The sequence below is a fragment of the Symphodus melops genome (assembly GCF_947650265.1).
Source record: "Symphodus melops genome assembly, chromosome: 19".
NCBI classification, from domain to species: domain Eukaryota; kingdom Metazoa; phylum Chordata; class Actinopteri; order Labriformes; family Labridae; genus Symphodus; species Symphodus melops.
The window spans coordinates 15378067-15404229 of NC_136709.1; the positions used below are offsets into that span (position 1 = coordinate 15378067).

The window sequence follows — 26163 nt, forward strand, 5'->3', positions numbered from 1 at the left end:
GTATACATTATGAAAGATGGCATCATTTAATATTTTATTTAATATACACAATTTTTATTAAATTCCCAATCAAAAAAAATATTTGTTTCAATTTACATAAAAGCACATTTCCTGAATGGAGCATGATACAATGACAGACACTCATGATAACAGAGAGAAGAGGGACTTTCATCCGTTAAAAAGAAGGACTCAAAACATCTGAATCCAATCAGTAGGAGCTGTTCCGTTGTTGAGGGGTGTAAATGAACATGGTCATGAGTAAGAACAGTTGTATGTATCAGATAGTCTGAACTTCACCTGTACCTTTAAATGATTTGTCTGCATGAGGTCACTTTCTGATCAGCTACAGCACAAAAAGAACAATAAAAGTTCCATTTGAAGAAAAACGCTCAGTAGATGTTGGGAAACGCACTTGTTTGCTTTCTTCACGAGACTTGGAGGAGAGGTTTGAATAAACCACGATCGTGTTAGTGTGCAGCTGCAGCCAGCAGGTGACTCATATTAACGTAGCTTAGCATAAAGACTAAAACAGTGGACAGCTAGCATATTTCTGCAAATTCAAAGTAAAAAAAAAAATCTGTCTATTAACACTTCTAATGCTCCTAAGTGAAGCTGTTGAAGGTTGTTTGTTAAATCAATTAGACGTATCACGCTGTAACTTTAGGACAGTGCTGGAACGATTTTATTTAATAACCAGTGTATTAATCCACCAGAGTGCTTCTGCACACGACATTACAGACTGCGACAAACATAAAACCCTTCGGTGACTTGAGTGTTTTTAAATGTCTTGCGTTTCATTTCTTCACCAGGCTAGCTCTTCCCTTCTGGTCCCTTTCTTTATGATAAGCTCGGCGAATCAAATCCTGGCCCCAGCTCAAACTAAATACTTGTTGGATTTCCTAAAAGCCACAGTGATGACTCCATGAAGTACGTTTTTGGAGGTCTGTAAGTGTATTCTTTAGTTTTAGCCATCATTGGTCCACTTGTGATGGGTGTACCAACTCCTACGTCTTATATCTAATGATGTGTTCATGTCTCATCATGTACGACTGAATGCATTGACCGGTCAGGAAAACAAACTTTAAGTCCAGACTGATGTTGCCTATCGCAGTTTAAAACTCTGGTATTGTAACATGCCGAATGTGTGAAGAGCAAAGTGCACAGTCAGCTTGGATCCTGTCATCAAACGGCTACCCGAGGGTGTGAAGAGTCACGTCTCAGAAAGAAAGCAAACAGGTTAAGATGAAGTCCTTTCTAGAATATGAATCTATGTGCAGTATGACGAAACACCTCACAAAACTTCAAGTGGTTGGCCTCAAATAATCCATCATGTTGCCTTAAAACATTCTGACAGAGATGGTGAGCAGGTCTGTTCTCAGAGCATCGTGGCACGAACATGAACGTGAATTATTAAAGTGCATAAAAAAGTCTTACAGAGCTTTGATCTGCATGGCTTCCTCATCTGACGCTGCAGTCCAGGCTGTACCCAAAAATTTAAAATTAAAAAAATAAATATGAGATTGCAGTGAAGACACCATTGGCACTTTAAAAAATAGAAATCATGGCACAATGAAATCGCTGCTTGTTTCGTTTACAAGCTTCTGAGAAAAATATGATTTTTGCACGTTAGCGACATTCAAATCCTTATGGTCGCTGACCATTACAGCTGCTGATGCAGATGTAGTTTAATCAGACAGTCCAGACCCTGAAGGAGTCCACTCACTCGCTCGCTGACTTGGACAGCTGGCTGGAGGATCAGGGCCCTGAGGTGCCGTTGGTCGCATGAGGTTGAATCACTATTGGTGCGTTTTCATCTGGAGGTGTGAAAAGAAACAAAAAGGCATTAAACAGCGGCTAAATTCCCTACTTTTTTTTTTTCTCCAGCTATCTTCTAAACAGAGACACTTCTTATAAGTAGACTGATAAGTAGTGGATGCAATCTCAGGGTATAAAGACTCAAGGCCCTGACACACAAAGCAGACAGCAAAGAACTAGAGACTGTGGCGTGAAAATGGCACTGGCGTTGTCAGCCCTTGGTCTTTTAGAGGAAAAGGAAAAGAAGTGATGGAGCCGATAAGTAAGGAGAAACTGCACTTGATGGGTAAAAGCAAGGATACTATAGCGGGCTCAAGAGGCTTTCCAGAACATGTTTCTAGATCTGGAGATAATTGAAACCTCTCAACAGCCAATCAGAGAGATCCCCATCACCAACGCCAATTTAACAGGGGCCAATGCGTAGAAAGAAAGCTGGGCGCAAAAACTGGGACGGTGATCGCTCACCGACGGCTGGCAATCTCCTCAATGTGTCAGAGCCTTACGTTTCATTCCTGTAAATCTGCAATACTTCCAATGACCAGCAGGGGGCGACTCCACCGGATGAAAATTAATTCAGATCAAATTGACCTTCGTGACGACAGAATAAACATGGCCTCAGGTGTTCTTTTGAAACAACAGTCGTGTTCAAAATAAAACAAACAGAAAATGTTATGATTGAGGGTGTGGCTACCTGCAGATGAGTCAAAGACACGTTCTCAAACAATGCCTTGCTCAAAGTTGATTTGCCTGTTTAATAAAGTTAATGTGAGTGCCAAAAGATTTATCATCCCAATAAGTACCACAGATACCGTGATTTCAAAATGCACTACGCTAACAACGTTAGCTCTAGCATTAACTAATATGACAGCATTTGTTGACCCTCCCCAGCACCCCCTCATCCAGATCCAAAGATGGCCACTTTTTACTTAAACCACAAAAACAAAGCAAATGGTTTTTAAAAAGGTGACAGGGAATACATCTATGACTTCAAGACAGTCTGTGGTGAATTTAAAACGGTAAAAAACCCAAACAGGATTTGATTGTTAGTAGAGAAGATTAAAGCGTTTTATGAATGACTGGATTAGTAGGTTTATTCATTCAGTTAAGTTTATAAAAACAACTGCTATTAGTGATTATTAAAAGAATGTATGAAGTTTTAAATGTCAAACACTCATTGGTCTCAAGTTCTCAAATGGATTTCAATTGGCGGTTCCTAGCTCTAAATCATCAAATGAAAAATATTTACTTGATGATTGTCGATGAGACATTTCTGCTTTATTATACTCTAATCAATAAAGATTTGAAAGAAATGACAGGAATTTATAAAAACAATAAGAAATAACCAAAAATGTTGCCAGTTAGAAATCACTTTTGTACTTTATAAGCAGAGAATCTTTGGCATTTGTTCACTGCTTCGTGGTTGTTTTATAAACGAAGACGTTTTTTTTAAGTTGATCATGAATATTTTATCACACATCAACACGAAGATCAATAAAAGAGAAATATCAAATTGCTTGGTGCTTCAGCCATCTGATTCATTTCAACCACTACACTCATACAGTCTGAGAAGTTGAATAAGTGTTTTTCTGCAGTTTTTTTTGTTTGTTTAAGAGTGACGATTTTATGAACAGGGATGAGTGAAAAAAAGTTGTTTTGTCAGTTATGAACAAAGGACATTAATGTGACATCACAGCATCAATGACTTGTCTGCAGCACAGTAGGGTTAAATGACATGTTAGCACATGATTAGTCAGACGCACAGTCTGTCCTGTGGACCAGCGGGGTTAGAAGCTGTTCAAACATGTTCCACAGAGAAACACTGCGTTTAACTTGTGAGATGAATGAAGCAGAGCGGCAGCCAGGCGAGGTGAACTTTACCTGAAGAAGTGACAGCTTCACCTGAAGTGGCCGTGGCAGCACTAGGGCTCGGCTGAATTATTATTACATGGTCTCCAGCTGTGAAACAGAACGCAACACTCAGCAAACCCATGCTTCCTCCTCAGATAAAATGACTGGACTCAGAGATTTGAGCTTGACGAGAACCGATACGACATTTCAGAAATGATGCTTTAATGTACTTTTTAAGAATTAGTTTTTAGCTCGTTGCTTGGCAACACCATCGCACAATCACCTTCACCCGAACTGTGTGGTATAGCTCAACGTGACTTTTTTATTTTGTCTTCTTGGTACAAACCAGTTACCTCTCCTTAAAGTAGACCAATTATGCTGATCAACATTTTAAAACTCACATCAAGTGTTACAACGCTGGATGCCCACTCTAAAGGTGGGCAAAGTATCAGATCATGAGATGACTGTTGGAGTCATCTCCGGGTGAGTCTTCAGACCTCTACATAAGCCGTTGAAGATGTTTAGATATGCGGTTTGGAGAGCAGCCCTCCCCTGGCAGCCCTGCAGTGTTCTGACGCCCTGAAGGCTTTCAGAGAGCTGGCTAATTAAAGTCAAGTGGACATGAAGGGAGGCAGGCCTTAAAGAGACGGAAGCAAAAACCAATCGTTTCAGTCAGAGGCTGAAATGAGGCACTGCAGATCACTGACTGAACAGTCAGCTCAGCTCACATCAAGAACAGTGAATTATCTACAACTTTTAACCAAACAAACAGGAAGAGTTAAAAGTGAAGTTGAGCAGAGCCATACCATCCCTGGAGAAAGAGGCATTAGAGTTGTTTCACTTTTATAATCTCACTCCAAACCAGAAAGCGATTGGGCCTATTCTCCAAAATATCAAACTAAGCTTCAGCAGGCACTAGTTCTCCCTGACAAATGTTTACCCTGAAAATCCAGAACAGAAGTTGACATGAAGAAACCCAGCGCCTTCACTTTACATCTAAATGTCTGTTACTTTTCTATAATGCCTTTCAAGCAGAAGTCATTTCAGTTTATGAAATTAAACTGCATTAACAACAAGTTCAAAGCCCCATTAATAGGGCTAATGGGGCCCCAATTCCCCCTAATTTAGACACGAGATGCATCTCATTTATATAAAAAAAAAAATCCTCTTTTTTTCGAGAAAGTAAGAGAGCACATTGAGTTGTAAACAACAGAATCTTTTATGTCATTAATATGCTTTAAATACTTCAAAACAGACAAGTAGACATGAACATGCTGTGTGCAGTTAAACCCACAAACCCAAAGCTCTCCTAAATTTAGATATGTGGGTCATCAGCTAAAAGTTGTGGCTTTTCAAACAAAGCAAGTTCTCACAATGAGCTCTAAGAATATTTTGGAGTAAGATTGTGATCTCGTCTAGGTCTTGTATCAGATTGTTCTGCTATGTATAAGAGAAGTTAGTCCACCCTGAACTTGTCCTGGCCGATTTTGAGAAACGACACAGAGCGACAAACACAGCTTTTAGTTTCAACATGTGATTTTCCAGAAGTGGCACTGGTTCATTATGTGAGCGGCAGAGAGGCTTCGTCATTATCCTTGAAGTGAACCTGAAAGCACAAATTCACTCACCTGTATCCTGTTCTCTGATCTCTGCCTCCAGGTCCTCTGGATCCATGTATGCAAAATGTTCCTCTTCAGGCGATTTGCACTTCCCACAGCAGAAACAGCAGCAGCAGAAACAGCAGCAGCACGTGAAAATACTGCAGCACACCACAAGGCCCTGAAGACAAAGGGAAGGACATAGATGTAATACAGGTTATATTGACCTACCCACCACTACACATCAAGATTAAACTTTAGTGCATATAGGAAGTTACATTTTAAAAGGAACATAAAACCATAAAAGCTCAGTTATGACCATATACACAGGAGGACCTTTGAAATGTCACCTTAAACCAGCACTTGGACATGAGGAAGTAATATTTGACGCTCTCATCTCCAAACTGTTCCGACACGTAGAGGCCCATGGATCCATACTCGTCATAGATCTTGCGTTTGTTTTCATCACTGAGGATGGAGTTGGCGTTGTTGATCTCTTTGAATTTCTCAGCAGCTTCTGGGTTGTCTGGGTTCTTGTCGGGGTGATGCCTCAACGCCAGTTTTCTGCAAACAAGATGGGGAATGTTGAGGATGTAGATGTCCACTGGGTATTAGAGGATTGCTGAAATCCACTTCTAAATTTATGACAAACTACACAATATGGTTCTCTCAGTGAATATTGGGAGTGAAAACAATTCAATGACTGTATGCCATTCAGAGCGGTGAAGAGGACTGACATGCATATTGACAATGAAGAGAAAATAAAACCATAAGGAGGCAAAACACCAAGCCCCAAAGCTTGCTCCAAGACAGAGGTGAACATTGGGTTGGCTTTCATCTCCTTAAGGGTACTTAAGGAGCGGCTTTGGATAAAGAACAACGCAGAGTTGGCCTGCTTTGTATTGGACAGGCAGATGCCAAACACTAGCTGTTACAGTAGCTTTGGCTAGCTTGCTAAATTATCTTTTTTTTTTACCATTACAACAAATGTAATATTCTCAGGTACTTGGTGGCGTAAGCAGTAAACTGTTATACATCAGTAAAACCCTATGGACACATAATGTCTTCAATGAGCTCTTAAGCTTTGAAAATCTTCAGCCAACAAGTTCTCCAATTTGAAATATTCATGTATTTGTCTTGAGTCATGCTTCAAGCAGTACGCGCGCGCGCGCGCACACACTTCAGAGGTGCTGTTCACCGGATGTGAAGGTTGCTTACACCTTTCTCTGAAAGAGGCCACGCCCCTTTATTTACAAGTCTCGGATCAAATAATTGGAATACCTGCGCAAGCGCAACAACTTGAAAATGGAGCCTTCAAACACACGTTATTTATCTCCTACTGTCTGCTTCAACACCAAGAATACAGATTAATGCTCTTTCATGAACAAACCTGTAGGTCTTCTTTATTTCCTCGGGAGTTGCTCCTTTCTCCAGACCCAGGACTTTGTACAAACTGTCTCCTGCTGTGGACATTTTACGCTGAGGTCTGTTCGGGTCCTCCATGTTTCAGGATTTGGCGGCTGGGATTTTAGGAGCCACACATGTTTTATGTTAATTATTTCAAGTAACAGCACGACAAAGTTAAGAGAAAAGTAGCACATGCACACGCAAGTAAACGAAGCATGGAGGAAGCCATTTCAGAGGACAAAAACATCACTACATTTCTAAAACTTTTTCACTTTGTATGATTTAATTTTTGTCAAACCCTGCAAGGAAAAACATCACGACAAACTGCTAAGTGTCTTAGCCAACTTTAGCCGCAGCAGCAGGAACACGAAGAGGAAGTTTAACTTTCACTTACTGGACAAATTAATATCGATGTTTGTCGTCGAGTCATAGAGTCCGAAGTGTTTTTCGTCGTCCGTCTTACAGATTGTTTTCATGAAGTGATGTTGTCAAGCTATTTAAACGTCTCTTCAGTCACCCCGCATGATGATGACCCGGAGAACATTTCAGAGCAGCGAAGAAGAAGAAGAAGGAAGTGAGACGGGAAGGAATCCTGTGACGTCACTGTTGAAGTTGGCGCGTGCCCGGATGCGTCTATGTTTTAAATGCGCAGATTCATATGGCATACGTTCATACGTGGATTTATAATTGACTAATGAATCAAACAAATACACGGTTCAAACAAAAGACACGGTTTCCCAAAATCAAACTAATAAAACTGTACAAAACACAATTTTTTAATCTGCTTTTACCTAATATTTCTTTTGACAATCTTCTGTCAAATGTGATTGTGTTTTTTTGTGAAATGTATTATTTCAACAGGAAGAAAACAACATTGAGAAAAAAAAAATCACCCTTGGGCTATTTGTGGATAGCCTAAGGCACATTTAATATCATTTGATATGAAAAACAGTTTTCAGAAAATCTAAATTAAACAATTAAACATATATGCTTTAAAATGATTGCATGTAAGTGCAGCTGATCACTCATCACTATGTTTCCTGTTTCTGTGGGATCATATTTATAACAATCTTTCCCATGTTCTTATTGGCCTCCATGTGCCTGTGAGCCTCTGCGATGTCCTCAAGGTTGAAAGTGCTGTCGATCACTGGCTGTAGAGAGGCTGGCTGGTCTGAAAAATACGGCAACACTCTGCTCGAGAAGGCCTGTATCAGCTCTGTTTTGTACTGAGAAGGGAAAATGATTAGCAGATATCAAGCTTAGTTTCAGACAATACATACAACATTTCCACTTGATGTTATTCAGAACAAGTTCATAGTTATGTCGTTTCCATTTGGTTGTAATTCTCACCTGAAGGCTGCGAGAGCGGAGGAGGCTGCAGAGTAAGTGGCCTCGCTTGGAGAGTAGTCTGCCCAGCAGATCTCCTTCTAGTCCCCGGCCCCCCATGGTTCCATACAGCACCCACCTGCCGTCGATGGCTAAAGAGCTCACATTTTGCTCCCAGTTTGCTCCACCAATGCAGTCCAGGATGACATTTGCTCCCTTGCCTTTAATAATAACACAGAATAATGCAGATATTTGATTATATTTAAATTAATTATTTGTAAAGATTACAAATAACATATTCTCCCAAACTATCCCCAAAGTATTGAGAAATGGACTAACTTGTTTTCTTTACACTTTTCATGGGCTTTGTTGACATAGAACAACAAAGACAGCTCTATTGTATCTTATGAGGTCATCCAGTTTTATGCCCAAGAAATATTTTGAACAAAATATATGTATGTAAAAAATATGACAATCATTACAGTGACTAGTGATTATCCAAAAGTAGCCTTAAACTAAATCATAATTATGTGTACATTTACATACTTCACCTCCTGTAAAGTCTTGTACCCCCTGGGCAAATCTCTCCTCTTTGTAGTTAAATCCAGCTGCTGCACCCAGCTTCTCGGCCATCTTCAGTTTTTCTGGGCTCCCTGCAGTTACGACGGGCACAGAGCCAAACAGACGGACCAACTGAATAGCAGCTGTTCCCACTCCGCTGGCTCCAGCATGAACCAGCACCACCTCACCCTCCTTCACCTGAGCTGTAAGAGAGGAGGCCTATGACAGCAGGTTCAGACTTTAATGTTGACAAGTTTATTAATTATAATAAATAGGTGGGAGGTAGTATTAGAACAAATGAAAACTCACAAAATGAATACCAGACTTTCTCCATCTGGATATATTTGTTATTGTAGTAGTTGTAACTTGAAAAAGCTGAAGATTAGTTCCACTGTTTAAAAAACTTTTTTCTAGGCTGTTAACTTGCCACTTAATAATACAAAGAAAAATGGCGAAATGACATGGTTATTTCAATTAAAACTTGACATTGTCTTGGAGAGATATATTGTATATATTCTATCATAAATGTGAAACAAGGCTGTTACCTATAAACACAAGCAGCTGAAAAGCAGTGAGCCAGGCCTCTGGGATCGCAGCAGCCTGGCAGAGTGTGAGATTAGGGGGAACAGACATGAGAAGCTCCTCAGGCACTGAAACATATTCAGCGTATCCTCCTCCACATAGCAGGGCCATCACCCTATCATCAGGCCTCCAGCCTCTCTTAACCCCAGGACCCAGGGTATCCACAGTACCGGCCACCTCCAGTCCTATGATGTCACTCTCACCTGCGGGAGGAGGGTACAGTCCTTGCCTCTGTGGAAAAGCTTACTTAGACATGAAAGGTTCACAGCTAACAAGAAATACATTAAACACAACAGACAGGATTATATGTATATCAAGGCTATTGTAGTGTCTTTAGCTTTGTAAAACTGTACATTATACCTGCAGTAAGTCTGCCCTGTTGAGGGCAGTTGCATGAACTTTAATCAGGATTTCTCCATCTTTAGGCTGAGGTCTGGGGACCTTTCTGAGCAGTAAATTCTCTGGTCCTCCTGGTACGTCAACACAAACTGCACGCATCATCTTTGAAAAGCTAGAACAACACTTGTGCCAGGTCTATAAAGAGAGAAAAAAAATGTTTTTTAAATTATTAAGACTGAAACGAGAAACATAACAATTTAACCAAAAAGCCATTTTAAGCATTAACTTATACTTTTTTAAACACTCACTCTCTGGTAGGTATTTTCTAGTGAAAGTCTTCCAGTGTGCAGGATGTAGAGGCTGTGATTGGTTTGGGAAAAAGGACGTAGAAATGATCGACCCCAGCAGTTTTACTAAAAGACATAAAGAACCAGGATCAACAACATCTACACGCTTGTTAGTTATGAAAGGCCTATACTAAATGATACATTTGAAAAAAACAATAAATAATGTAGCTTTGGATCTTTGTGTGATGGAATTTCTGTAATGACTTAGTTAATGTGTAATTTTAATTCACTGTGGCTGATGTCAGGTGCACCTGATACAGTTCATGTATGCCTTGTCTAGACACCAAGGACAGTTTGGAGAGAGTCAACAGCTCTTCCTGATATCTTCAGGAATGTTTGGGAAAACTTATTGTTCATTCCATGCTCCTAGATGTCACAGATTATTCTAGGTATAGATAATGATCATATCTTTTTGAATATATGGATGGCCTTTGGAAGTGTCTGGCAGTTATGTTTGAGCATGACACTGAATCACAGGTGTGATGTTGAATCATGAGTTGGCCTTCTCATCTGGAGTATAAACTTTCATCAACATAAGCCATCTGAGTCTAAGGAGTCTTATTGTGTGGAGTCAAGTCTTGATAATTTCGTCGACACTTTGGACAGTATTTATTTATAATCATGGATTTCTTCTGTTGTTAAAAGTATGTTTTATACTTCTTTAATCTCCATCCGTTTTTTTATTCATGCACGTCTTGATAAACCTATACAATCAATCAATTTTTCAGAATCTGGGATCACAACATAAATTTGTAATGCAAAAAAAAGTGTTTCGCTGTTGTTTTTCTGGTTAGGATAACCAGTCATAGATAAGAAAAAGAGAAAGAGAAAGAGAAACGTGTGATAGATGGAGCTGAATAATGGGACATTTGACTTTCCAAGTCCTGTATTGCAGTGTTTCATTCTTTTTGTTTGTTTGTTTACAGTCTAAGGCTTCACTACTTAGGAGAAGAAGGCGTTAATGGGAAAGTACACATTAGGGATGAGAGTATGGAGTTAGATTTGTAATAAAGACACAAATCTAACTCCATATGAGAGGAAGCGGTTGCGCTTTTAAAGTTTTGAAATAACAGGCTCGTGAAGTTACACAATTTCGTTAAATCGAAATCTGACCCACAAAACCACGCGCATGCGCGTTACTGCCTCCTGAGCGTGAATACAGGAAAGATGTTTAATTCAAGTGTCTACATTGGTACAATAGACTGATAAAGTAGCGGAACAATGTAAGTACATATCAATTACATGAACCACTTCATGTTACATAAGAACAGCTAATATGACTCTAAATCGCTCTGCTACCTGTATTTTATATGCAAACTTTTAAAGGAATGAACTTACCAGGCAGCGATGTCAACAGTTGATCAGTTTCGAGATGATTGGAAATGTTTTTGGGAAAATGTGCTTCACCATCCTGCAGGGTGGACTGTTAGGCGCAGGAGGGATCAAACTACTAAAGGGGCAGGCTTTCTGGCACATCCCAACACATGTTAAAGAGACACTGCACATATATCTCAGCATACAGTATAGTATCATAATATTTACAAACAAGGCCATTAAAACTGAAGGCAAATGTTCCTTTTAATCATGTTCCTCTATTAGGGCCACTTTTTTAGACTGCTCTTTGTTTGGCCTGACTGTTGATGTTCATTCTGTTATTATCCTGATTTCCTGTAAACTTTTACTAAAATGAATTAACATTTCCAATGACCCCCATATATGATCAATTATTAGGGTTTAATCATAAATGATACAAAACGCTGATCAGCTAAACTTCAGCTAGTTCAAGTGTCTTTTAACTGGCCTTACAAAACCTGATGAGATAGTCGGCTTGAATTGAAGGCCAAGAATGGAGGGACATCTTCACATTCAAGGAAATAAACAGGAATCTGCCACGAAAAACATGGATTTACTGTACTTTGCAAAACTGAAACTGATGTTATTTTTTAGATGTGATACAAAATATTAATGCAGTATCACAACACAAACCTAATGTTAGAAGGTATTAACGTGACTTTCTCAAGTACAAGGGACAATTACTGATTAATCATGTACTTTAAGTTCTTCACAAAAAGACAGTCCTTACTTATTGATTGTATAACCTGCAAGAAGACACGTGATTGCAAACCTTAAGCATTGAGAAATGTAATCCCTTAGGAATGTGACAGCACACAAAGACCAACAATCACTTCCACTTTCCTTCAAACTGAATAGGCTATTATATTACATGCACGAGACAGCCATAGCAGCAAACACACGCTTGTATACTACAATGTTCGGGGGGAACACTGCTCAAAGATCAGGTAAGAAAATGGCTTTAATTAATAATTAATAATTGATGCTCCTGAATAAGGGAAATATGATGAGATAAAAATGAATATTTATCCCTCTAGCTCATGTATAACATGGACCAAAGTTTCCTCGGATCTGTTCTACTGAAGAGAGATCTGAGAGTGTCGAACCAAAAGGCGGACAGGGACCTCCAGCATAAATTAAACATGTTGGACAAACAGTACAAGTACACTCGCAAAACGCTTCAACAAAGGAGAGACTCACTGATACATGAACACAGAAGAATGCTGATGGTGAAAGTCTGCGAGCCTGACGCTACAGTCAACATCGCCATGAAAGACATTTGGGAATACAAAAATACAAACACTCAGTCCGGAGGTGTTCGGACATCTGACGTCAGACAGATTTACATCAGTAAAGTGGAGAATGTGGTGGAGCAGGGTCGGTCGACATCAGCACCACCACCACCGCCGACGTTTGTTAAACCTGCTAGTTCAGTGAGACACAGGGGCAACATCCAGAGCAGCCTGTCGTTCAGGCAGATGAAGAACATCGCAGCTATTGACTCCATATCAGTAAAAGAGCTGGCCCGGCGTCAGCAGAGAGCCCGTGAAGAAGTGGAAAGGCTGAAACAGTTTCAGATGGAAACTTTAAACAACAGAGTGGCAGCGTTTATAGAGAGGCTTAAGGACAAACACAACACGGCACAAATAGATCTGGAACCTACTTAAGTGAACTCAGATTTAATCAACTTTTCTTACAGTTTAGTCACAGAAACAGACAGTTATTTCACATTTTTTACAATAAACAACAAAACTTTTGAATAAAACTACACAACAGCCCTAGTCTCCTTCATGGTCATCAAAGCTTTGTGCACAGGAGTCTCCATGAGCAGGCTGCAGTTTTCCTTCCACTCTGGAGCATCGAGAAGCGCCTCGTCTGTCCAAAAAAAAAAAAAAAGAATATTAAAAAGAGGATGGAGTTGTAAAATATTGGTACGACTATAGATAGATAGATAGATCGATAGATCGATAGATAGATAGATAGATAGATAGATAGATAGATAGATAGATAGATAGATAGATAGATAGATACTTTATTGATCCCGAGGGAAATTGTAAATTCTTACAAAGAAGCATTAAAAGTATGCTGGAATATGTCAGGATTGATATTTCCTTTTTACACCTACATGTGTTGATGTTGTACTTAAAAGGCATATAAGCTTGTCTGGCTCAACACACAAATCTATCATTTTATTGTGAAGAACCAAGTTGCTTATTAAACTGTTGTTGTTATTTTTTTAAATCATTTTCATCATACTTTTACTTATCAACATTATAATGGATGTGCTAAAAGAAAAAGTGTAAAGGAAATGTTATCACACTTGTGGGTTTTTTTCTCCCACTAAATACCTTCTGTCTTTTTCTCTCGTGACAGATGCACATCATGACTGCACAGATCATTCCGTGTGTTTTTTCGTTGGTTTTGTGAATCAATTGTAGATCTCGTCATAATTACTTTTGCTTCACCAGTGGCTGTCTGTTCCTACCTTTATCCTCAAAGTGGACGCTCGTGGGGAGAAGTCTGGTGTGATCGGTGTAGTCGAGTGTGCAGAGAACAGCGGACTTCTCTCCGGGCAAAGTCAACAGCATGACCAGTTTTGAACACAAAACATTACTCTCCAGCACCTCCACGGACGTGTGGAGTTCCTGTGAAGAGGAAAAGGAGAAGTGTGTTATTCTTCTCGACTAGAGACGCTCAATGCTGTGTCAAGAATAAAGATCCCCGTTCTCTTCTAAAGTGTGATTAACACTATACTGCTGCTACAAAATGCCTATCCCAGTTGCAGAGTGACAAACACTCAAAAAACAGAACCAGCAGATTTGATTTGATACATTTTGTTAACTCTTAAATGTTGACAAAGGTACCGGCACTATAAATTAAAATATGTGAAATGAGTGAAAATTGATCTACCACACAAAATTAAATGTTTCTTCTTTACGTCTGTGCAGAAAACAACCTCAGCCTTAACTGCTAATAGCAGAGAAGCTATTCCCAGAACTATTAACAAACACTTTTTTCCTGTATAAGATACAATTGAACACACACAAGAATTAAAGTCTGACACCTTGACAAGCTTCAGCTGCTGCTTACGGCCAGCAAAGGCATTGAGATGTTTGCTGAGGACATCCAGAAAAGTCCTGATATCTGCCTGCATGTTGCTCTGCTCAGCCAGGCTGTTTAACGGAATGAACGGAGGGACATTATGGCGAGAGATCTTCAGCCTCGGCTTTAAGTCGATTTCCACGTTGTAGGTTTCTAAGTAGACACCCTCGTAGGCTGTCGCTAGAGAGGCACATATCCCTTTACCTTGACTTGTTCTTACGACATTGTAACCACCTAGTGACAAATAAGAAAGAGACAGGGACAAGTGGGGATAAGGACACATAACGGTTATATAGTCAAAGACACACATTGTATCATGTGGTGCAAATAAAAACATCCCATAATCAAATCTATCAAAAAATTACTTGAAAATAGTACCAATGATGTGATGAGCATTCAAAATGTCTTTCAGTTGTGTATGTCTGGCCATCAGTCGGAGTAGCTGTGAGTTTTCAGAATCATCTTCCATTTTCTCCTCCTCCTCCTCCTCCTCTCCTTCTTGTGAACACTGTTTGTCCATAGAGGCCCTCAATTTCTGGAGACTCTGTGGCAGAATAAGCACTATTAATTCAGCTCTGACAAGAAACCAAAAGTTGTGTGAAGCTGTAAATAAACTAAGGGTGCTTTTATTTGTAGTTTTCCTTTACTTATTTGGTTATAACAGGTACACATGGCTTAAATGAATGACAAAAAAGTTCCTCCTCTACAGAGGCTACTATGTTCAGCATTGTCAGGTTTCTTTTCAGCTTTATCAATATACCTGGTGGTGCTTTTGTTCTGTTTGCTTGGGAGTTTTCTATTTGTTCAATAAGGGCTTCCTTCATTTAAGGATAAGTCAATTAAAGCAACAACAGTCAGCTGAATGCAATAAAAATAAAAGCACAGTGTTACTTTATGTTTTTTTCATAAAAAAACCCAGATGTCTGTAAGTGTGTGTTCCACTGGTCTAACCCTCAGGACCCTCCACCACCACTTTCATAGTGACGAACATTTCTTAAAATATTTACCGTAAATTCCGGACTATAAGCCGCTACTTTTTTCTCACACTTCGAGCACTGCGGCTTCTACTCCGGTGCGGCTAATGCATGGATTTTTCTTGGGGGACAATGAGCTTCTGCCGCAAAAACATTTGACTTCGTCACGTCGGATCTTAATATCAGTCATTTTGCGCTTCATGCACGCACCCTCATCATGGAAAACACACGGAGAAATACATATGATGCAGTTTTCAAGTTAAAGGCGATCGACCTGGCTGTCAAAGAAGCTAACAGAGCTGCTGCACGTTAAGATGACACTGACAGCGACAACAGAGACTGAGGAAGTGAGTAATGAAGTCATTCTGAGGCAGTGAATGGATGGACTTTTTCTTGTGAAATATATTACGGTCATCTTTTTCATCAGCCGTGTTACAGACACCGTCGGCTAGGCTTCGTATTGTAACGGTTCATGTTGTAAAGTCAGTAGTTGATAATGTGTTCATAATTCCGATTATGTGGAGAGTCAGTGAATGCACCAGCGAGAACGTGTTGAGTGGCTGTATGAGAGAACGCTGGGGGAGAGAGTTGGATTGTTACGGCAAGTTATGTGTTGCTCTCTGCTGTAAACGGCGTGGTCACGGCCGACAGTGATCGGGTTATTAAAAGTTATTTTTTGAACGCTCTCGTCTTCCTTTAACGTCCGTACGGACGCTACAGTATTTGCGGATGTTACCGGTAGCCTACGTCTGTGTAAATAGCTCTTGTTATAGCGTGGACACCTGCGGCTTATAATCAAGTGCGGCTTATATATGTACAAATACATGTATTTACTTATTTTTAGCCGGTGCGGCTTATATCCAGGTGCGCTCAATAGTACGGAATTTACGGTAACCTCTGACATTGATGGTCAATGGAAAACAGGACAGTTAGGACTCAAACTGAACAACATGTTTTTCAAAGGACTTAGCAACATTTTTTTCCAGGCAAACATTTGCGACCTCCTTAAAACTTGTTTGGGTCTCTACCCTCCAGCTGGGAACCCCCTGTTGTAAACAAAGACACATGGGTATCATCCAGTCTTTGTTTACAACAGGTCCTGACAACACCATGAGCCATCACAGGTGTTACGATGAAAGGTAAAATCAAAACAGATCTATCCATCAGTAAAAACCAAAACTACATTTCCCCACCACGTGAGTCTCGACCTGAGCTCGGAGTTGGTCTCTCTGGATCTTCAGCACTTCAACTTTAGCCTTCAGCTCCTTCACACGACTCGGCTGCTGAGCTCGACTTTGACGGCTTCTTGCCTGAACTTCCAGCAAACTCAGGTGACTCAAAACACCTGAGAACAACACAAATACTCTCATTACATAAACTACATGTTGGATGTTACGTCGCCATAATGTCTCAACTAGGTTCACTTAAACTAGCATATAAGCTCAAGGAGCTAGAAACACTCGCTGTAAGCATCGATGTCGTGGAAATATGTTTGAATACCTTTCGTAGACGCCCCCTCCATGTTCCGCAGTTACGCTTGTATATTACTGTGTTTATTTTGATTGTTTTTCTTTTTTAAAAATGATACAACTCGCTCTAAGTAAGGAGATTTTCTTTTGATTTTGGCGGTAGTTTCGTCATAATCTCAAGCCCCGCCCCATACACGACACCCGGAAGTAAACTCAAAACAATTTGTGATCACATGGAGCATTGAGCCAGATGGCAGGTTACTCGAACATTTTGTCGACATCGCAGGGTAATAAATCTCAAATATAAGACCGCTGTATTTTCTGAAAGTTGTGTTTTGCCACTAGGATATTATAAGAAGTTGTTTTAACTAGCGTAGTGTTGTTAAATGTCGTAGGAGGAGATTCTCACCTGGAAGACTGCAGATATGTAAAGGTAAGTCTCTCCAAAACTTCTTTACAGACAAGGTGGAAGTCTTTTTACTTTTAGTTACAATAAGTATTACAATTAATAATAATATACGTTTACATATGAAGCAAATCTTAAAGTGCTACAAAATAAAATTATAAAAACAAAAATGTAAAAACAAAATACCAATACGAACAGGGAGTGTAAAAGCATCAGTAGGGGGTTTTATTTATTTATTTATTTTTTACCATAGAGAAAGTAATTTACCTTCTTTATTTTCTAATTCACAGTCTAATTTTTATTACTTATTGGACTTTGCACTGTTTTAATTATGTTTATCAAAACAGAAATGCCCATCATTCTTTGCTTCCGGCTTGTGAAATGTGAGGATAATAATTATATCTGGCCTTTTAACTACAGTGTAAAAACAACTCAATTTCTTGTCTGGTCCAACTAAACACCCAAATTCAAATGTAAATTAGTTTTTATGTCACAAACAAGAAAGATGGGCAGCTTTTCATCACATTTGAGAAGCTGGAATCTTCAGCTTTTATGGGAAAAATACCCAAATCACAATACATTTATCAACAATGCAGCTTATACTCTTTTTAAACTGTATTAAAAAGGACTTGTGTCTTTAATTAAATGTTATTCTTGGGAGGTAAGACAAGAATAACTAATGCATGATATGTGAAAGGATTTTAAAATCATGTTGCTCCACTTGCACATGGTTGTCAGTACTTTAAAAGTCCTTCTCTTTATTTTGCTTTTGACCTTGAAAACTGTCAGAGACAAGTTGCAGCTGTCTGTCTTTATGGTGCAGTATCAAAAAAGGCAGCAGATGGCAGCTTCATTTAGTTTACCAAACTGGTTATCTGTTATTTTTGGATCAGCAGACACAAACAGGGGAAAGTTGACACAGAGGTTGAGTGACCTCGGTGTGTTTCCACATAGTGGAGGTTGTCTCAAGTAACAATGCTCCTCAGCTACAAAAAAAATCTGTTCAAGTGACACACCGAAAACTGTTCAAAGAAGCTAGCGCGTCATTAAAGGAATGAGGAGTTTTAATGGAGGTAAGGGTTTATTTATATCCCTGTAAAGAGAATTTCTTTATGATTAAAATACATGCATATTTGTACATTCACAATACTTAGCATTGCTACCAGTCAGGCCATCACAAAGACAGCTCAAGCCAGTCACACTCTTTACAGAGAACTGGTATGTTATCATTTATGAAACCTTTGTAGTGGTACAGATTACTTCTTTTGTTGAAGCATCTGAAAACTAATTTTAAGGAATTTGGGTAGAAGTGGAAACTGTTCTCTCAAACGCTCTTCTTTAGATTACCTTTGTTTATGTTCGCTCTTCATACCTGTGTGGATATATGTTTCTCAAAATTTATGGAAAAGCACCTAACTTTTCATGATCCATCATTAATAAAATTTCTTTTAAATTTTCAAGAATTGCAGCTTGTCCAAATTTCACAAATCCATTAGCAATGGTTTTTTGTTACTGAAATGTTGCTCAGCTTTTGGTTAAACATATGAATGAAGACTTGACTTTTTTTTAAGCTTCAGTATTTTTCTAGCATTTTACAGATCATTAATTAGGGAAAGTTTGTATTTATTTTTAAACGTGTATCAAAAAACTATGACGACCTCATATGAACCTGAGTTACGATGGGATTCCAGCTGTAATTTTAGATGACTGTGACTTCATTTCTCTTTCATAAATTCACTCAGGTTGTTTTTTTAAAATCAGCATTTCCTCTGCTCAACTTTCTTCAAGGCTCCAGGACGCTCCTGACTGATGGGTGTTGACATAGATCTTTCGCAATCCGCCTGAATGTGCGTCTGCATGAGAATCAAACCTCCTCCACTTGAAACTCAAACTCAGAAACCATCACTATGGACCCATCCAACCAGAAACACTTCACGGTTGTTGACTATGTGATATTCGGGCTGTTGCTCGCTGCCTCGATGGCCATCGGGCTGTATCACGCATTCTCAGGGGGTCGCCAACGCACCACACAGGAGTTCTTGATGGCAGACCGAAGCATGCGCTGTCTTCCTGTCTCTCTGTCGCTCATTGCTTCATTCCAGTCTGCTGTAGCGATTATAGGCGTGCCAGCAGAAATCTACACTCACGGTACTCAGTACTGGTTTCTCGGCTGTGCCTATGTTCTGGGCCTCCTCATTCCTGCTCATGTTTTCATTCCAGTCTTGTACAAACTGCGACTCTCCAGCGCTTACCAGGTTTGAGAGAATATTTGATTTGTTTGATTTGATTTTTGCAGTTGAGTTGGATAAAAAAAAAAAAGAGATGACATTAAGAGTGTTTGTCCTTCATGATCAACAGTTTCAATGCTTGTTTTGTCTCCCAGTATCTTGAGCTGCGCTTCAGCAAAGCAGTGAGAATCTGTGGGACTTTGACCTTCATCTTTCAGACGGTGGGTGAAACACCGTCTCAAAAAACATGAATCACTTCACCATTTGAATTAAGAGTATTTGTTCATTAGTGTAGTTCTAATGCTCCTTTTTAAATCCAAATTGAAAACTACACAGGGGATGGTTTAGTAGTTTTCCCATGTGTAAATAAACTACTCAGCTGAAAGGAAGTTATGACTCATTGCCTGATATATAAACTTTATTTTAGACCCATGGATACAATGAAATGTAATGGAGAAAAATGCTCCAGAGTCTGTCCACCAGTGCAGAAAGTAACAGAATACAACTTGTTTGAACACAAAGAGTATTCCGAACTTGTTGTACAGTTGCAGTTGCTTATCCATACAAGCCAATGTAGCTGTTTCTAATTTTATGCTAAGCTAATCAGCAGCTGCCTACAGGTACGAGACTGGGATTCATTCAAATGATTAACTCTCAGCAAAAACAGAAACAAGTGTGTTTTGCAAAGTCTCAATCAAGTTTTAATAACTTAATTTGAGGCTTTGTAGAGTCAGTTAAGACAAAATAGTCCAATCATATAAAAAAGTCTGAGAAACACAAATGGGACAACTACTGTAATTATTGCTTTTCTGATCTTTATTGTATGTAGTGTAAAGTCTCTAATTTGTCTCTGAACTGGTTGCAGGTTATCTATATGGGAGTGTGTGTGTACACTCCTGCTTTTGCACTAAATGCAGGTATGCCAAGTGACTTTATTTTTTCTTTAACACACTCATGCTGGGATATATCTTCATTTTTCATGTGGTTTTTTTGTATTATTATTTTCTCCTAGTCACTGGATTTGAATTATGGGTAGCAGTGCTGGCCACTGGGCTAGTGTGCACATTGTACACAGCAATGGTGAGTTATCAAGAGGACATTTAAACAAAAATTAAAATCATATTTTGATGTTATTTTAAGATCAAATCTGAATATGGATCATTACTCTTTACTCTCTGACAAAATTAAAGCCTTTTTTTTATCTAATATTTAGAAAATGGCCATGTATTTTTGCTTGTTTCTTACATTTCCCACGTGTTCTGTTCCCGACAGGGCGGTTTGAAGGCTGTCATCTGGACGGACGTCTTTCAGACTGTGGTGATGTTTGCAGGGCAGCTGGCTGTCATTGTGGTGGGGGTGCTGCAGAGTGGAGGAGTGTCTGAAGTCTGGAGGAAAGTCTGGGAAGGAAATCGCATATCTGGACTCGAGTGAGTCCGCACGGTAGTTTTTATTAAGATATGTCCCCGTGGTGTTGTGATTAAATTAGGTTTTTTTGTCGCACATTCGAGCATCAATCAAGACATAGCTTTTTCATGCTGCAGTTATTGGAGATAAAAGCATCATCGATGATGATGAGTTCAAATTTATCAAAGTTGGATCGATGTTTATGAAGTAAATCTGTTCTGAATATGCTATTATCACTGCTCAATATTCTTTAAAGTCCACTTCATTTCCTTCATCTTAGATCACAGTGACTCTAATTCTCAGTTGTCTCCTATATGTTCAGCCTGAACCCGGATCCCACAGAGAGGCACACCTTCTGGACTCTGGGGGTCGGCGGGGTCTTCCTCATGCTGTCCCTGTACGGAGTGAACCAGTCTCAGGTCCAAAGATATCTCAGCGCACGTACAGAGAAGGAAGCTGTCAGGTACACAAACTACAATTATTCTTCCTTAAAGCCAATCTTGATGATTTTTGAATAAAAGACCCAAAAATAAAAGTGTACTCCAACAAGGGGCCGTCGGGTGACACGTGCCCGTAAATGTAGATGACGGGCTAATAAATGTAGCCCGTCGTCCTTGTGGTTTGTGGCCGTGGGTTCGTATCCGACCTCGACCCACTCTCTCCTCCATACTTTTCCTGTCTCTCTTCAGCTGTGCTGTCTTGTAAAAGCAAAAGGCCCCACGGACATTTTTACAATTTTTAAATTCAATAACACAGCCTCACAAGCAAACCCTTTTTTTTATTTTTTTTTTTAACGTTGTTCTCTCTGTCTGTGCAGGTCATGCTACATGGTGTTTCCCTCCCTGCAGCTGGCTCTGTCTTTGAGCTGCGTGATGGGACTGGTCATGTTTGCACGTTACTGTGGAGAGGATCACAGTGACAAGCTGGGCCCCTCTTCGCACGATGCCGTGAGTTTCAGTCTCATTTAAAGTCATCCACTGTTTTTTTTTGTTTGTGTGTTTTCCCAGTAAAGGGAAACAGGATCCTATATTTGCTCTATTTTCTCCTTCCTTTATCTCATTTGATCTGCGTGTGGATAAAAGATAAGTAAAGAACCCGTCAGGGCACAAAGACTTAACTATAAAACTGTACTGCAGCATGAACATTTGCATATTTTAGATCCTTACCTTACTGGGCTCAACTGTATTTTGTTTATGATGATGGATACATTTGCAAATCTGCTCCACAGATGGTGTTATACTTTGTGATGGACATGCTACAGGGTCTGCCTGGACTTCCTGGACTGTTTGTTGCCTGTTTATTTAGTGCTGCTCTCAGGTACGAGTCGGTGTGTATTCTTTTGCATTTTTGCAAAGATATTAATCAACACCCAAATCCCCTCTGAGTCTTCTCAGCTATCACACTGGCTGCTTCCCCTCCTGGACCACTGATGCAGTGCTTTATCAATCCGTTATTTGATAGGTCATGACGCTGTTCCAAGAGCCCATCTTTTCTGTTAATGTCCACAAAAAACTCACAGTTATGACCACTCGTAGTGTAGTGAGTGATCGTCTTTGACACTCTTAATCCATTAAAGTCCTTTTGAGGTCAGGATTTATGTTGGCTCACCGCCGTTCATCTTTTCAGCCCTTTTATGAGGCACACTTGAGTAAAACCAATGCGGTCTGTAGCCTTCTTCAGGCCGCCGTCAGAAGCTGTGATATTGATGCCATGGTATCATTTTGAATCTGAATCTGAATGTAGGGGAAGTGTAACGGGGGCAAAGGGAAATGTGACGCAAACCATCAAATGTTTCACCCCAACTTTACAGAGACTTTTTTCCCCCCTTTTAAGCTCCCTGATAAAGTTTTTACGCAAAAGTCCAGCTTTAACGAATGTTAGAACGCAGCAGCAAAATATCACTCGTCCATAGAGTGACCATTGCAATCATCGTGCACATAATGAAGCCGCTTCTTTTCTGCTCACAAGTGTTCCAATCATTCATTGATACTGTGAATAGATCCAGTTACAAGGAGCCTTGATATAAAGTAAAAACACATCAGGCTTTGTTCAAAGGAAAATACCTGAAACACTGTTTGGAGCGAAATAGCAACCAGGAAAGTTTTGGTTTCTCTGTCGCAGACCCTCCACCATAACTTCCTGTGTGGCATTTTATCTTCAAACAGTGTTATAGGGAACACATGTTTCCTTGAGCACACTTTGTATATTTAGTTATGAGCATATGACACAGAATCTTTACATTTCTCCAAACTTTTACTTATTTCATTACCAAAACGGCATAGCGCACTATTAAACAAAAGAGTGAAAAATGAGCCCAAACGTGTAACTTGAAAACATTGATGATGAAGACGCCACTGGTCAACAGAAAATATTCGTTCACCGTCTTTGTTTGCCTCCTGCCCCATAAGTTCATATTTGTATCACATGAAGACGATCGTTTCTCCTCCTTTCTTCCTGAACTCTTGTGTTACAAAGACATCCTTAATGATTTGTTGGTGTTATTGTTTTTTCTCACCTGTGCAGCACCATCTCTTCTTCTTTCAACTCTTTGGCCACTGTAACAATGGAGGACCTCATCAAACCACATTTCCCTGCCGTGACGGAAGCAAAAGCAACCCTGCTGTCCAAAGCCTTAGGTTATCTCTCTAAATAAACATTCACCACACAAACACAAACAAACACACACACGCACAGTTTGATACAGTGTGTTACATTAGTTCTAAAGTTCCACTTTGTGTCTCCTCATTAAGCCATGTCCTATGGGATGCTGTGTCTGGCCATGGCCTATGTCATTCACCTGATGGGAGAGTCAGTCCTGCAGGTAAGCAAGAGTTTGTGTCATAAAAAGAACATGTTTAGTTACATTTGTACTGACAGCTTATATGTTTGGTCTGCAGGTGGCTTTAAAGATCTTCGGGATGGTGGGCGGTCCCATTCTCGGTGTGTTTTGTCTCGGGATGTTCTTCCCCTGGGCTAACTCTACTGTAAGATTTGATTTTCATTCAGCATTATAATAATGATGATGATATAACTTAACTGTTTTTAGAAAAATGTAGTTAAATATTTTTGACAAAAAAGTATATACAAACAAAAACCGCATAACCCAATCTACAGAGGCACATCTGCACTCACACGCTCCAAGGGAATGACATTCACCAAACAGCGCAGAATCAAACCTGCGACCGGTGAGACAACTTTAGCCTCTACATGAGCCGCATGCTATCTGAGTTGTCAAAAATAGACATTACAAAGTGTATAACATAAAAGCCCAACAATATGATACAGAAAAGGGAAAATATATCAAACAGAGGAGAAAATGGCTTAAAGCAAAAGCTGAATAAAAAAGGACTCAAAAGAATTCAATTCAAACAGTAAATGAAGTGTCATGTAACTCAAAGTTTTTGTTTTCTTGTTGTTGCCAGGGAGCGGTAGCAGGTTTGGGGGCGGGTCTAGCTCTCTCTTTTTGGGTCGGGATCGGTAGCATCCTCACTCGAAGCTCTGGCACGAGGCCACTTCCTCCCACATGCAGAGCCATCCTGCTGTCTGATAACACGACGACTGCCATTCGGACTGCGCTCAGCAATGTCACTCTGAGGTGTGAAGCACACACACAGCCCTTCAACTCGTTTTGTTTCGACTGCAATTATTTCACGAGTTAATCGTGTCGCTTTGCTTTTTAGCCGACCGTCTGGAATGAAGAGGTTTTATTCGTTGTCCTACATGTGGTACAGTGCATTCAGCTGCTTCTCGGTCATCCTCACAGGTCTGATCATCAGCTTTATCACAGGCAGGTCACTTCTTATAAGCACACATGCTCTAATTCATACAGACATTTCTCTACAATATGTGAGTCTCTAGAAAATCTTTCAAAATGAATCTTTTCTTTTTCTAGGCCCGATGAAAGAAGAAGATGTGACACCAGGAACAACCTTTCCCTTGTTTGGGAAACTGTTTTGTTTTCTACCTGAACTCGTCAAAAAGCAGCTCTGCTGTGTGACTCCTTCAGGACAGACGGTAAGTAAAATGAAGTTTATAAAGTTTATTTGACTGAGAATCTCGGAAGTATGTCAGTGTAGTGGAGAGGAGTTCACGTTATAAAAACTCAGACGAAAGGAGCAGGGATCTACAGTTACACATGCATTGAATCGTGGGATATGGTCGACCAGGAAGGAAGCACCGGATGGATCTTTTATGGCCCAGGAAAAGGAAACACACTTGTTTTGGTCTTCTAAGTGGGACAGACTTAAACACACCGCTGTGGCGTAATCAGTCCTAAAATGCGCCCTTCGAAGGAAGCAGGCCCTGAATCCGAACACAGCTGTTTACTTAAAGCCTGATTATATGATCAGTTCAGGCTCTCCCAGCGTCTGCCATCCTGCTTATATTGCTGCATCTGTAACGTGTTCTGGTAGGGATATATACTGTGAATATACTAGAGAGATTAAATATAAAATTGATGATTTTAAAACCCATGCAATTCATGACAAAAAGGGAAACTCCCAAGATAATAAAGGAATAAAATCAATAAAACACACAATTCTTTAACCGTAAGACCAAGTCAAGACGAGACTGAGACAAGACCATACATATCACTGAAAAATCCTCGTCTTGTGTGCAGCAGGCATGTAACCCATTGGGACTGGAACACCAGGATGGTTATGGACAAAAGTCGGGGGATTGGTTTCTTTAGAACGAGGCGTTTTCCTTCTAATCACAGTTATGATGTTGCAGTTATGAATACTTAGTGACATTGGTTTCTCAATAATATATTTGTTATTCTTTTCTATATTCTTACAGGCATCACTACAACAAATCCAGGCCCCACCACAGAAAGAAAACAACGGATTAGTCTGTCAAAATGAAGACGGACAATCAGCAGTGGAGACGGACGCTTTTCTTCCTAAGACCATCACGCCGTCTCTGGAGTTTGAAACGGGTGTGTGAGAGCTCAGCTCCGCGTCTGACTGGAAAACCCTCTCCATGCCTTTACCCAAAGCATGTGGACTATCAAAAGAGATTGTACATGTATTTAAGTGTTTTCTACTTTGTTGCAAAAGGACATTATTTAAATGTGCACTGTGAAAAGACGTCATTGACTTCAGGCTGACGCCAACTGAATCATGCTCAGGCTGCACTCGTCTCTTTTTCTGAGTATGATCAAATGTTACGTGAACTTAAGAACAACTACAGTCATGGCTGTTTGTGCTTTTTCATTTCTATACTTGATAATGCAAATGTGTTGAAACATGTTATCACGGTAGTACTGCAGCTGTCTGGATGGACCTGTCATATGAAGAGATGCTTTACTTTGAGAATCAACTACTGAAAAACATCAGTACAGCTTGAAGAAAAAAACAAACAAAAAAAACCTTTTTATAAAGAAGATTAAAGATTTTTATACTTA

The 26163-nt window shown here is 39.8% G+C and overlaps 4 protein-coding genes across 6 annotated transcripts; 1 reads left to right on the plus strand and 3 right to left on the minus strand.

Moving 5' to 3' along the window:
• Window positions 1-42: 42 nt before the first annotated feature.
• dnajc5gb (DnaJ (Hsp40) homolog, subfamily C, member 5 gamma b) lies at window positions 43-7280 on the minus strand. Of its 2 annotated transcripts, XM_079369077.1 has the most exons (6): window positions 7063-7280; window positions 6652-6781; window positions 5612-5825; window positions 5292-5442; window positions 3694-3771; window positions 43-1814 (listed from the first exon to the last, which is right to left on the minus strand). In XM_079369077.1, the coding sequence occupies exons 2-6, from the start codon at window positions 6762-6764 to the stop codon at window positions 1756-1758; spliced, it is 615 nt and encodes a 204-aa protein (XP_079225203.1). In that variant the 5' UTR covers window positions 6765-6781; window positions 7063-7280; the 3' UTR covers window positions 43-1755. The 2 variants fall into 2 exon arrangements, with proteins under 2 accessions (XP_079225203.1, XP_079225204.1); XM_079369078.1 differs by lacking the exon at window positions 3694-3771.
• A 260-nt stretch (window positions 7281-7540) lies between these two features.
• tp53i3 (tumor protein p53 inducible protein 3) lies at window positions 7541-11363 on the minus strand. Of its 2 annotated transcripts, none has more exons than XM_079370423.1 (7): window positions 11162-11363; window positions 9785-9836; window positions 9498-9671; window positions 9101-9368; window positions 8546-8758; window positions 8019-8215; window positions 7541-7894 (listed from the first exon to the last, which is right to left on the minus strand). In XM_079370423.1, the coding sequence occupies exons 3-7, from the start codon at window positions 9636-9638 to the stop codon at window positions 7700-7702; spliced, it is 1014 nt and encodes a 337-aa protein (XP_079226549.1). In that variant the 5' UTR covers window positions 9639-9671; window positions 9785-9836; window positions 11162-11363; the 3' UTR covers window positions 7541-7699. The 2 variants fall into 2 exon arrangements, with proteins under 2 accessions (XP_079226549.1, XP_079226548.1); XM_079370422.1 differs by having other exon boundaries at window positions 9785-9889; window positions 11162-11362.
• Window positions 11364-12839: 1476 nt separating this feature from the next.
• On the minus strand, window positions 12840-16902 carry cenpo (centromere protein O). The gene is made up of 6 exons (XM_079369486.1): window positions 16753-16902; window positions 16446-16597; window positions 14657-14822; window positions 14241-14512; window positions 13662-13821; window positions 12840-13051 (listed from the first exon to the last, which is right to left on the minus strand). Exons 1-6 carry the CDS (start codon window positions 16772-16774, stop codon window positions 12942-12944), a joined length of 882 nt encoding a protein of 293 aa, XP_079225612.1. The 5' UTR covers window positions 16775-16902; the 3' UTR covers window positions 12840-12941.
• Window positions 16903-16962: 60 nt separating this feature from the next.
• slc5a6b (solute carrier family 5 member 6) lies at window positions 16963-26163 on the plus strand. The gene is made up of 16 exons (XM_079369485.1): window positions 16963-17154; window positions 18916-19382; window positions 19511-19576; window positions 20221-20272; window positions 20368-20435; window positions 20628-20782; window positions 21082-21222; window positions 21577-21706; window positions 21988-22076; window positions 23283-23395; window positions 23510-23580; window positions 23657-23743; window positions 24182-24354; window positions 24440-24546; window positions 24652-24773; window positions 25557-26163. Exons 2-16 carry the CDS (start codon window positions 19035-19037, stop codon window positions 25701-25703), a joined length of 1869 nt encoding a protein of 622 aa, XP_079225611.1. The 5' UTR covers window positions 16963-17154; window positions 18916-19034; the 3' UTR covers window positions 25704-26163.